This window comes from Mytilus galloprovincialis, chromosome 1 (genome assembly GCF_965363235.1).
Source record: "Mytilus galloprovincialis chromosome 1, xbMytGall1.hap1.1, whole genome shotgun sequence".
In the NCBI taxonomy this organism is placed as follows: Eukaryota; Metazoa; Mollusca; class Bivalvia; order Mytilida; family Mytilidae; genus Mytilus; species Mytilus galloprovincialis.
The window spans coordinates 58,860,902-58,873,716 of record NC_134838.1 but is presented as its reverse complement, the minus strand read 5'-3'; the positions used below and the strand labels follow the sequence as shown (position 1 = coordinate 58,873,716).

The 12,815-nt window shown below is 32.2% G+C and overlaps 1 protein-coding gene across 2 annotated transcripts; it reads left to right on the top strand.

The window, feature by feature from the left end:
* Positions 1-2,865: 2,865 nt before the first annotated feature.
* LOC143079802 (heat shock 70 kDa protein 12A-like) lies at positions 2,866-12,815 on the top strand. 2 transcript variants are annotated; one of them, XM_076255395.1, is made up of 9 exons: positions 2,866-3,119; positions 4,542-4,654; positions 5,915-5,995; positions 6,501-6,566; positions 7,624-7,689; positions 8,296-8,612; positions 9,857-10,075; positions 10,618-10,765; positions 11,551-12,815. In XM_076255395.1, exons 2-9 carry the CDS (start codon positions 4,558-4,560, stop codon positions 12,606-12,608), a joined length of 2,052 nt encoding a protein of 683 aa, XP_076111510.1. In that variant the 5' UTR covers positions 2,866-3,119; positions 4,542-4,557; the 3' UTR covers positions 12,609-12,815. The 2 variants fall into 2 exon arrangements, with proteins under 2 accessions (XP_076111510.1, XP_076111519.1); XM_076255404.1 differs by having other exon boundaries at positions 4,532-4,654.

Genomic DNA, 12,815 nt, shown 5'->3' with positions numbered 1-12,815 from the left:
TATTTTAAATACTTATCTGTCTCTGTAACTGTGTGATTAGTTTATAAGATTTTAGTTGTTAGACGATGATTACACAAACAAAAGCGCGGTTACTATTATTGTATTTCTTTTACACGAAGTGTTTCTGTGTCACAAAATAATATACCGTCCCCATTTCCCCCTTTCTTTTGTTAAATACACGTGTAAGAGTGATACTGGCATTCAACAGGTTTAAAACTAAGCCAAGATTTCTTTGAGACAGCAACCAAACAAAAATAGATAACCGAAACACAGCTACGGGTCAACACCAATAGCCAGATGTCCTAGTCTATAAAACACATTGACTTTGCATACAAATTATGTGCCTGTTTTTAAAGCCACGGTGCTTTGCAGCATGCAGTCTGCTCACTACTTACTTATTATAGAATTTAAACTGTAGGGTCACCAAAAGTTCTTAAAGCCTTTAATATTAAAATAATTCGAAAAAATTAATCAGGAATAACTTTATGTTTTGATTTATATTATTGATATAAATCAAAGCGTCGTGTTATTCCTGATTAGTTTTTCTAATTTCTTTATTTAGGTGTTGAGAACTTTTTGAGACCCCACAGTTTAAGTGTCTTTAACAAGTTCATAGTGAGCAGCGGTCGTTATAGACAAACGTTCAGATAATCTGGCCCAGGCAATGCGATAATTTAAGGTCGTCAATCAATGGCCACAGCTACACTGTTTTGGATATGATTCTATGTTACCCATTCCTTTAAAATGTTTTAACTAGTTTTAAAGCTCTAAGACGAGTTTCCCTGGACAATGGACAGAATATATAACATTGGCGGATCCTTTTGTGGGTTGATTTTATTGACAATCACTGAAGCACGACTGGAGCGGGACTCCCCGGCCTTAGGTCAGTCAGACTCTAATGGCCCCTTCTTACAAAAAGTTCTGGATCCGCCAGGGATTAAGACGGGGAAAAATAGAATGCTGAAGCCGGTGAACAATATTTTAAAACTCTAAACATGCAATTGATAAAAGTAAATTTATCACTTATATTATAACATTAGATGAGCAAAATTAATAACCAGATATTCTGAGATACATTACAAAAAGACACTTTTCAACCACACTTACACGAGTTCTAAGGTGATAGTAAAATCGTAATAGACCACAAGTGCATTATAGTTCACTGTGTCGATTGGTCAATTTCGAACAGACATGTTTACATATGTATTTTAGAAAGAACTATGCAAATGTATTACGACGTTAGAATTCATTCAAATGGTTTCCGATCTGTTTATGTTTATCGTCGAATCAAAACCAAAATGAAGTCAATTTGTAGAAAATGCACGATACACCATGTTTGCTATATATGTATATATGTAGTTAAATAAAAATGAGAAGTCTGAATAAAACTATGTTATAAAAAGACAAAAAAAAAAAAAAAAAAAATCAAAAATTAACGAACGACGAACCACAGACGACGGAAGCCACATGATTTGAATATTTCAAAATGACCTTTCTCAACTGAGTTCTGCCTAGTAAACAATAAAACTTAAAATATACTAAAAATAATTTAAATGACCTACTTCACTCTTCTATCTAGTATATACAGATTTTTTGAAAATACCTAGTTCTGGGAACTGTTTATTTAAATCGTATACATTTATTAGGCTATCGTATTTGTGATAGCGGGTAGTTAACCAGAAATAAAAAGATATATACACACACCTTAAAGGTTATTTGGGTCAAAATAGTGTAATGAAAAAAGAAAGCGTGACCAATATTCATTGAAATTGTTTTATCAAGAGGTCAAAATCGAAATGTTGGGATTGAATCAAAACAGTTTAAAATGTTGGGATTGAATCAAAACAGTTTAAAAACATTTAAAAAAACATTTAACATAAATTTATAATAACCCGTTAATGCTACTTATAGACAAACTGTTTACTGTTCAAGAACACGTACTCGTGTATCTCAGAACATTTTTGCAAACATTTTTAGTATGCATGTCTGATCTTAAAAGAAGAAAATTGTTGGTACCATACAACGTTACTTTAACTTGGAAAAAATCCGTCCATCCATCCGTCCGTTCGTCTGTCCGTCCGTCCGGTTTTCTTTGCGCTTTCACAGGTACAATTCTTGCCAGATTCGTGCTAAACTTAATCTATACAATGTATATCTCGAACAAGTTCTATAATGGTGGCCGAACCATTTTTTTAAAGAGTTATGCCCCTTGGAAATAATACATTTTGGAAAATGGCCTCGTTAGGGTTACAACGGGTAACGTACTTGCAAAATTGTTATAAAACTAATACAATGGTTTATACCAGCAATATCTCGAACAAGTTCTATAATTAAAGATAAAATATGTACAACGCCGGGGACATTGAAACTCTGTTTTTTTTTTTTTTTTTCGTTCATTATTTTTTTACATAGATCAGGCAGTTAGTTTATTTGTTTGAATTGTTTTGCCTTTGTCATTTAGGGCCTTTTTATAGCTATGAGGTATGAGTTTTTCCTATTGTTGAAGACTATTTGGTGACCTAAAAATGTAGATGTTTTTGCTCTCTGGAGGAAAGTTGTATCATTAATTAATATGGAAAGTATATATCTTCTCTTTTTTTTTAAATTCACAACAATCTTCATACATATCACAACAGAAAATTGGACTTTCTTTTGTGTCTGTTATAAGACTGATGCTTTATATCTGTTGCATGCATATATATTTATTGTTTCGTCACTTGTCGTCGAGCTCACATTACTGTACATGTAATATGAATGAAGTGAATTAACTATTTTGTTATCTTTAAAAACTTGATTATGTTAATCAGCTTCCGAGGAGGAACAGGACAATTTTGTTAATAATATCTGAGCAAATCAGGGGATTATTACATAAACCAAAAGTGGATTTTAATCGACTTTCAATATTTGAAGAAAAGGAAAACTGGTGAAATGGAATTCAACTTGTGCCTTTTGAATTCTAAGATCGATATTATACAGTAAATCTGAAACATTATTATCTCTTATCGACACAATCATTGGGTAGGGTCACATTTTCAAGGTAAAGGTAGTATAGAAACCCTACCGGTAAACATCTTACGGTTGTATGGTTATATTTAGAAACTAATACGTAGCTGTTCAAGGTAAGAAATCTACTTTCAGTATTTTTAAAAGAAAGCTCTTTTATATTTGTTCGGTCTATTGTTGTGTAAAAATATATAAAAAACGATAATTTTTGTGTAGAATGCTAAATAAAAGGTTTTTTAAGCTCTTTATAACCGACGAACTTTTTTAGTGTCAAGTATTTAAATTCTTGTCCACATGTTTTATTTTCACAATGTGCCAAATTAATAAGAATTTTATAGTTTCGTTGCATTTAAGCTTTATTTTCGAACCATTTGAGTTGCATCAAGTTGTACGGGATACTTTCGTTGTCAATTTTTTCATCCATCCCGCCCCCTTTTCACTGTAGATAGTATTATTTATGAGTTCAAGTGCAATAGATACGTCGTCAGTCATGATTAATATTTTTAGACAGTTTACATGTATCGATAAGTTACGTGACGGATGACGAAGCCAAAATACCGAATACTGTATCATGCAAGAATTGACTCAGAATGGCAAACCTGTCTTCTGAAAAATGCTGTTAATTTGTATGGATTATGACAACTGTCACAATGTATGCTTTAGGTAGCTTCTTCAAATAGAGGGCGCTTCTCGGTCCTGTTTTAAATTTGTGGTTGTCTTGTGTTGTAATGTGCTGGTTTTTGATAGTGAGTTATTCTTTAATGATGTAATTTAAAGTCTTGTTTTATAGACAAAATGGTGGATTTATGCATTCTCTTGATTAAAGCCAACATATTTGGTGTCTTTACAATGTAAGCTATCTGTACCATGTGTTAACCTTTGTCGTTTGTACGTTTTTTTATTTGAGGTTTCGGTGGTTTGTGTGCTCCAACACTTTTGGTAATATCTTCTAATCCTGATATGTCAGTTAATACCATTGTCTTACGTATCTATACATTTGCGAGATTTTTTTGTATTTTCCTCTGTCTTTTACAGTTTACCGACAGATATCTTAAACTTCGACATATTAGGGCTTCATATTCTGAAATACATTTATGTTAACAATTTAAAAAATGCTTGAACTGTCTTTAATTCTTTTAACGTATTTTTGTTGGTTGGAAGCACCCAATGGTATACAAGTATAATTTTTTAACATGAACAATGCAACAATGGGCAAGATGTTATCTTATTAGTGAACTCCAATATCTTGCACCAAATTAAAAAGCTCTAAGTTTACCGTTTAAAGAATTGAGATGAATTGCATATTAAGAATGGATAAATTTAATAGAGCCCAAATTATGTTTGTTATAATATCAACGAATATAAAGCTCGCTAAAATGTTGAAATATCTGATTCTTAATTTATTCAAGTGTATAATGTATCATAGTAACATAATAATACATGCGATGTACACAATGCATTAGTTACCACCATGCATGTTGGCAATAAAAAAGTAATAAATACTCTTATATCATAGTGCATTTATTAGTTTTTTGCAGCTTGATTTAAATAAAGATGTGGGTGTGTTTCAACTGTCACGAATTTAACGATGCTAATAAAGACAAGTGTGTAAAATGCGAGACGCCGAGGCAACAGAGAGAAAAGCCAAAAGGTAATAGAGAACCAACATCAAATAGTCAAACTTCATTTAAAACTACATGTACTTTTATTAAATTTTAAATTTTAGACAAGTGAAGGAACTTAACTGGTAAACGCAAATTGCGTATAAAATGAATATTTTGACCTACATATAATGCCAACTATGGTGTTTAACAATACCGAACAGTTATTCATCTTAGTGTTAGTCTAAAGTTAAACAAAGACATCTACCCCACCCCTTACCCTTCAATCAAAACATTGATATAATAAAATTGCAAATGGGAACGCGGAATGCTTGAAAGGAACAACAACCCGAACAAAGAGCGTACATGTATGTAGGCTAAGGTCACCAACTCAGCAAGACAATCTTTGGGTAGCTGGCCCCATAACAATTATGTATATATGCTTGAGGGGGGTTATGTGCCCGAAATCATGTTATAATCTCCCACCTTCTATATGTGCTTGTCCCAAGTCTGTAATGCAGTGGTTGTCGCTTGTCGCTGTATATCATATTTTTGTTTCGTTCATTGATTTTTTTTTTTCAAAAATCTGGCCGTTAGTTTTCTCGTTTGGAATGTTTTATATTTGTCATTTCTTGCCCGTTTATAGCTGACTAAGCGGTATGGGTTTATCTCATTATGTAAAGCAGTCGGTGACCTATATTTGTTAACTTATTTTATGGTACAACGCTTGTCAAATGTAAAATCTATTTGGTCACCTTTATTACTAAATTCACAGATCTGAAAACGTTAGCTATATGCCACATTTTCTTATTATAATTTTCAATAGAAAAGGAAGCCACAGTTAACTCCGAAAACATATACTAGTAATTGAACCAAACATATAAAAACACACAAGTCTAAAAAAATAAAAGGCTAGAAGTTCCTGACATGCGACAGGCGCACATGCGCACACATGCGGTGGGGTTAAACATCGTTCTTTTTCCGAGACCTTTAATGACTTGAAAAAGTATGGTCATAACTTCATCTCTTCTGAATAATACTCTCTAAAGGGTTGTTTAGTTTTGGAGGTAAAGCCGACATCTGTATGAACGGGGCTCGTATGAACAGGACTGGTGCAACACTCACAAAATTTCATGATTGAATAATTATACATTATTGTTTATGGTTGCTAATAAGAAATTCGATTTTTATTATAATTCGTCGCATATCCAAACTGCAAATAGTACTTGTTACATACATGTATATTATACAGTCGTGAGGATGAATAGTATTCGTGTATTTCCTTTATTATATAAACATGCACTTTTCAGGCAGAAATGAACACAAGAGTGCCATTTTGTTTGATAGAAAAACAATGTACACACGAGGAACCCCTGAAGGATGGCAGAAGGGTAGGACTTATTTAATTTAAATGAAATTTAAACAAAGTTATTGATATTGAATTGTAGGGTTTCTCTTTACAAACTATCAATGATCCAAATAATGTATATATTATTCATTAGAAATATTATTTAATAGTAACTTTGACTTTTCACAATTATCTTAATTTCATCTTTAAGAATACACGAAATGAACCAATGAACGATAAAGATTGTATGCGATTCAGATAATTTTAGTCTCTAATTCTGTTAAACTTTTTGATGCCCATTATTTTGAAAAAGCTTTTAATGTCGTCAAATTTGATGTAACTATGATTTCTGAGAAATTAAAAAAACATGAGCAATAACACAATCTTTCATTTTTTTTAATGTATTAACGTTATGCTTACTAGTTTGTATAATTTATTCCACTATCATTCTGTCAATTAGTGATTCCTTAAAATAATATTCAAAATTATATGCAAAGTATAAATTAAACAGCAGGCATTCTTTTATATTTGTTGCTTTTTTAAATTAGCCACAAAGACCACATATGAACCACAGAATGTTACTGAAAAACTGGAAACTGTATCTCTATCTCCAAGTAAGAACTTTAAAAATTGTCTTTAAGTTAAGCTTTAACTGGCGTTTCTACAATTTATTCGACCGAAATGTAAAGAATGACAAATGATTTTTTAAAGGAAAAACATTGGAACAACTGGTATATATCAGACAATAAAAATTCAGATAAGGAATTTGATTATGAAAAAATATCAATCATGGTACATTTGAAAATTTGTTTGCCTGTAACACGGTTGTTATTTTCAACACTCAAGCGAATGACATTTTCTTTTCGAGAGAATAATAACACACTTACCCTAGGCCTTATAATAAGTAGTAAGTAACTGTCGATTCCCTTCTGTCTTAACGAACTCTGTTCCTGTGTCTGACGATTAGCAAGAATTATTAACATTATTGAATTTGGACCATTTTTGTTAACAATTTTATTAGAATGACAGAAATCTTGTTATCCAAATTCGAAAGGACTAAATTAAAGCTTGTCAGGAATTAAAAATATACTTCTAGCAACAGCAGAGATATACAGTAAATGTAACGCAAAATCAGCTAATAACCGCCACTGTCACTACAAGAGATGCACTAGAACCGTCCCTGCGTCACCATACTAAATGAAAACAACACATTTTTAATTTCATGATTCATCAATAACTCTGAATGCCGAATGTTTAAAAGCTTAGAATGTATAAGAATAGAAATGATTATCCGAAAGAGTTAAATGACCAAAAAGGACCTGAAATAATAGTGAAATCCATCTCAGGTCATCTTTGCTTTTCATAAGAAAGCAAATTATTATACACTAAATATATTTAGAAACAGCGTATGTTTAGTGTTTACTAATTCAGTGAAAAATAAAAAGGATAATTTCATTTATACAAAAACAGGAAATACATAAGAAATACACACACTTTTTTTTCGCAGAAAGAAAAAAAAATAGTATTTCAGTTTTTAAAGGATGCTAGCTTTGTCTAATTTTTAAAGTCCAAAGCACACAATTACATTGTAAGTTGGTGACAGCTTCAGATAAAAATAATAAATAGTTAGATGCGAACATGTAATACTACATGCTTGTTTGCCTTTTGTAGTCTCGCAGTCAGCACATGGACCAAAAAACGTTAGCAAAAGACTGGAATCAGTACCGTTAAATCCAAGTAAGAATAACAAAAATAATGCTCCGAGTGAGATAATATTTTTCAGATATCTTCATATTATGAAAAAGCATTGTAGATTGCTAAACAAATAGTTTCAACAATAATGCACAAACACCATGACAAGTGTAACATACAGAAAAAAAAACAACTGTAGATGCTCATTGATACACTGGAAAGTTTTAATATGTAAATTTGTGTTCGTAATTTTAAACGTCTCTGAAGGCAAATGTGTTTTTGTTTTGTTTTGAAAAAAAGACACTTCTGGTTTGTCTTAAATTATAGTTAAACATTAATAAAGTAACATGTATTCTAATGCCACTTCTCCATTATAAAGTTTCTGTTATAGTATCAAGTTTTACTTTGCTTGTGTGTCTTTTTACTCTCTGTATAACACACTTTAATTACTTAATCACAGCCATATGGAGTTCTGTGATTAAAAAAAAATGCAATACGTGTTTTTGGTCAGTGTAAAAGATAGTATGGTAACTTCTACGTTCGGTCATTTCGTCTCTAGATGTTAGTTGTCTCCTTGTCGGTTAACATAGTCATGTACTGTCTATATCTTCCTATTTATATATATAAAGCATTGACAATTATTTGTTCAAGGAAAAATGGAACAAGACCCTGATTATATACTAGTGGCCGCATTGGACTTCGGAACAGCATATTCAGGTTATGCATTTTCAATGAGAGGCAATTTCAAAACTGACCCATTGAAGATCCATTCAAATCAAGCTTGGAATGCAGGCGGAAGACAGCTGTTATCACTGAAAACACCAACCTGTTTGCTGTTAAATCCTGAGAAGCAGTTTGATGCGTTTGGATACGAAGCAGAGAATAAGTATTCAGACCTGGTTATGGACGACGATCACTCGGATTATTTCTTTTTTCGTAGATTTAAAATGAATTTACATAATAAAAAGGTATCTTTAATCGTAACCTGTATATTCAAAGAAAACAAACTTCCATAATAATTTACAGTGCTTTAGTCCTGAATGATATGGATTTCTTAGGTTTCTTAAATTCTGCATATACAAAGTCCATCGATATAAAACAAGGTATTTTTTATAGGAAAATTACAATATTTATGAAAATTCATGACATTTCATTTAAAACAAGTATTAAGAAGGTACGTTAAATATTTAATTCTTCAATATTTACCACACGCTTTGTAATCATGCACCTTCAGATTGTCATTTTCCAATGAACTGCAGATTAAAAGGATATACTTTTTTTTGTGACCTACTTCCCTAATATATTTTAACAAACCTTTGTCTTATTCTGGTAATTTTTATGCCCCACCTACCATAGTAGAGGGACATTGTGTTTTCTGGTCTGTGGCTCCGTTCGTTCGTTCGTCCGCCCGTCCGTTCGTCCGTTCAGGTTAAAGTTTTTTGTCAAGGTAGTTTTTGATGAAGCTGAAATCCAATCAACTTTAAACTTAGTACTTGTTGCTTATGATATGATCTTTCTATTTTTAAAGCCAAATTAGACTTTAGACCCCAATTTCAAGGTCCACTGAACATAGAAAATGAAAGTGGGAGTTTCAGGTTAAAGTTTTTGTTCAAGGTAGTTTTTTGATGAAGCTGAAGTCCAATCAGCTTGAATCTTAGTACACTTGTTGCTTATGATATGATCTTTCTAATTTTGAAGCCAAATTAGACTTTTGACCCCAATTTCACAATCCACTATACATAGAAAATGAAAGTGGGAGTTTCAGGTTAAAGTTTTTGGTCAAGGTAGTTTTTGATGAAATTGAAGTCCAATCAACTTGAAACTTAGTGCATATGTTCCCTATAGTATAATCTTTCTAATTTTAATGCCAAATTAGATTTTTACCCAATTTCACGGTCCATGGCAATGGAAAATGATAGTGTAAGTGGGGCATCTGTGTACTTTGGACACATTCTTGTTTCATATATTTTCCTACAGTTTACGAATAATTGTCTTCGAAAAATGAAAAGATTTCAGAAAATTTAAATATTTCAAATTCTTACATCTCAAAGAGAAGTGTACATTCATACTATTATCTAGTTTATTTTTACCGAATTTGATGTATAATCATGCATTCTTTTTTAAACAGACTCCATGTGTAATTTATGTTCTTGTGCAACTATTCACCCATTAGGAACGACCGACTATATAACGATAAAAATATATTTTTTAGAAAGTAGGTAATGATCTAATCATAGAAGACATAACAGGAAAACCAATGGCAGCTTTAGATGTGTTTACTCTGTCAATTAAAGCACTTGTCAACCATTTGCTGGAACTATTTGAAAAACAAGGGACTGGTGTAAAACCCGAAGAAATACGCTGGGTTCTGACTGTTCCTGCTATCTGGACTGATAGTGCCAAACAGTTTATGAGGAAAGGCGCAGTCCAGGTATATTAATTAATTTTCGATTTCTAGTTGATAACTGAAGAAAAGTGTAAAGTCAAGAAATATCCTACATTCCCAATATTATGATACCACAATAGAGCTTCATAGGTCCGAAATGTTTATTACTTGTTTTATATGAATGCTTGATAAATGTTTCAGTCCGCAATGCAATAATTTGTTGAGTAACTGCGAACGTCTTCTTCTATTCTGATAGCATTTTAGATCGGTAATCCAAAATTTGACATTCATGTGATCATTTAGAAATCGAAAACACTGTACAATTATGTGTTGATATACACATTCGTTGTAAAGGAACTATGAATAGATAAGGAGTTCACAGTTCGTCCTTTTCTCTTTAATATTAAGAAACAACCCAGCCAATTGTAACTACATGTAAGGATTGCGATTGTTTTTATTTGTTTGTTTTTTTTCCCTAATAACATTAATTGGAGTTGTGACGATTAACGTATAATGCAGTGGTGAAGATTAATATGTAAAATTTCGTGAATAATACCCATCATATTTACCTTTTGGTTCATTTATAGGCTGGAATACCGGAAAATAAACTATTCATAGCTTTAGAACCGGAAGCAGCATCTATATTCTGTCAATACCTACCAACAGAAAAACTTAACGGAGCTGATTTTAAAATGGCCAAACCGGGAACAAAATACATGGTGGTTGATCTTGGAGGTATGTTGAAAGTGATATTTTTATGCAACAAACAATAACAATCAAAACCAAGGAGTAAACAAAGACTCAAAAAACCAAAGGACATTTACATCAACAGGTTACCTGCTTAATAGATATTCAAAAGAATTGCTGTTATGCAACTGTTATCTTCTCTAAAATAGATAAACATGTAACATGATTAAAAAGTACAGCACAATTCGAATGCATGGTGTTGTACCATTTTTTAAAGAATTGAAGGGGCATTAGCTACGAGATATATAAAAAAATATATGACTTGCTCTGTTCAATCACTCATGAACGTGAAATTGTGAAATAATGGTTCACTTTCAGCTGCCAGTTTAGTTAAAAATTTTCAAAATAAGATAAGAAACATCGATGATGAATAATTCATTTATCTGTATTTGTGTTTATGTCGGTTGATATGAACGTCGGCAATCTTCGGAGGTCACCTCGATAGTTGATTATATGGCATATAGTCTAAAACACCCACGAAATGTTGATACATATAATCGAGCCCATGCATTGTAAATTGTTTATTTTAGATTTTTTTTATAATTTGGATATACATTGTACGTTTTAATATGTTTAATGTGTATTTAATCGGTGAACATAAATATGACAGTTAATGCCCCTTTAAATACGTAGAAAAAAATCAATGTAATAAAAATTGTTTACACTTATTTTCATTTACTAGTAAAAACATCAGCAGTTTCCGAACGTTACAATCATTCAATATAAATATCTATAAAATAAAATCAATTTTAAATCATACATTTTGCATGCAGGTGGCACAGCTGACTTAACCGTCCATGAAAAGGTTTCAAATGAAAATCTGAAAGAGCTATGCAGTGCTACAGGAAACAATTGTGGAGGTACCTCTGTCGATGAAAGATTCTTGCAGATGTTTGTGGATATATTTGGACGTCCAGTGATGAACTCATTAAAGGAAGAGGACCCATCTTCATATTTGGATCTGTTTCGCGATTTCGAAACAGTCAAACGAATTATTGAACCAGACAGAAATACAAAAGTAACTATCAGCATACCTTATCCGTCAATAAATAAGTGTTGTTTAAAACTTCTCAATAAAGACATTGATTCCGCTGTTGATGCGTCCATGTATGCAGATAAAGTCACACTTAAAGGTGGCAAACTCCGAATTGCCCCAGAATTGGTTAAAAATATTTTCAAACCAACAATTGAAAGTATTGTATCTCTAATGAAAGATATTTTTGAGAGAGCGCAATCATCTGATGTATCTCAGATTTTACTGGTTGGTGGCTTTTCTGAATGTTCTCTTGTTCAAGATGCAATTAAGCGAGCGTTTCCAGATAAGAGAATTATAAACCCAGATGAAGCTGGTTTGGCTGTTCTGAAAGGAGCTTGTCTTTTTGGTCACAAACCGGATTATATTACATCTCGTGTAATGCGGTTCACCTACGGCACAGGAATTAGTTTACCTTTTGATGCAAACATTCATGACAAGGAACATCTCGTCAAAGAGGAAGATGGAGAAGAATTTTGTGATGGCCTATTTGATGTTATAGTCCGCAAAAATGAGACAGTTGATATCGGTACCGCAATTGAACACAATTTCACTGTAGATTGCAATGATGAAGAGCCCTGGGAACTGTCCCTTTACGCATCGACAAAGGAGAAACCGATGTTCGTGGACGAAACAGGTTGTACTCTTCTCGGGTCAATGAAAATTTCGTTTTCAAAAGCAAGTGATACAGAACGAGAATTGAGAGTAGCGTTTCTGTTCGGTAATACTGAGTTGGGTGTTACAGCAACCGATATACTTACTGGAGAAACAGTTTCCTCTTCATTTAATCTGAACTGATAAATTAAATACTTTTTAATTCTAAACTTATTCAAATTGTAAATTGAACAATACACATTTATAAATATATATCAAGGTACATGTATCCCGATAATAGTTTTGTTGCTTGATACGTAAATATCTTGCAAATAGTAATAGTGCTGTCTACATGCTACCGAGCATTAACCTTAGAGAGTTTTTATAAAGAATAAATTCATTTAATCTCAA

Bases quoted from the DNA above. Each gene is read 5' to 3' on its own strand.
- LOC143079802 (XM_076255395.1), top strand. From the start codon at position 4,558: ATGTGGGTGTGTTTCAACTGTCACGAATTTAACGATGCTAATAAAGAC. The intron at 10,076-10,617 runs GTATATTAATTA...GTTCATTTATAG, and splicing joins TGAGGAAAGGCGCAGTCCAG to GCTGGAATACCGGAAAATAA. The intron at 10,766-11,550 runs GTATGTTGAAAG...TTTTGCATGCAG, and splicing joins CATGGTGGTTGATCTTGGAG to GTGGCACAGCTGACTTAACC.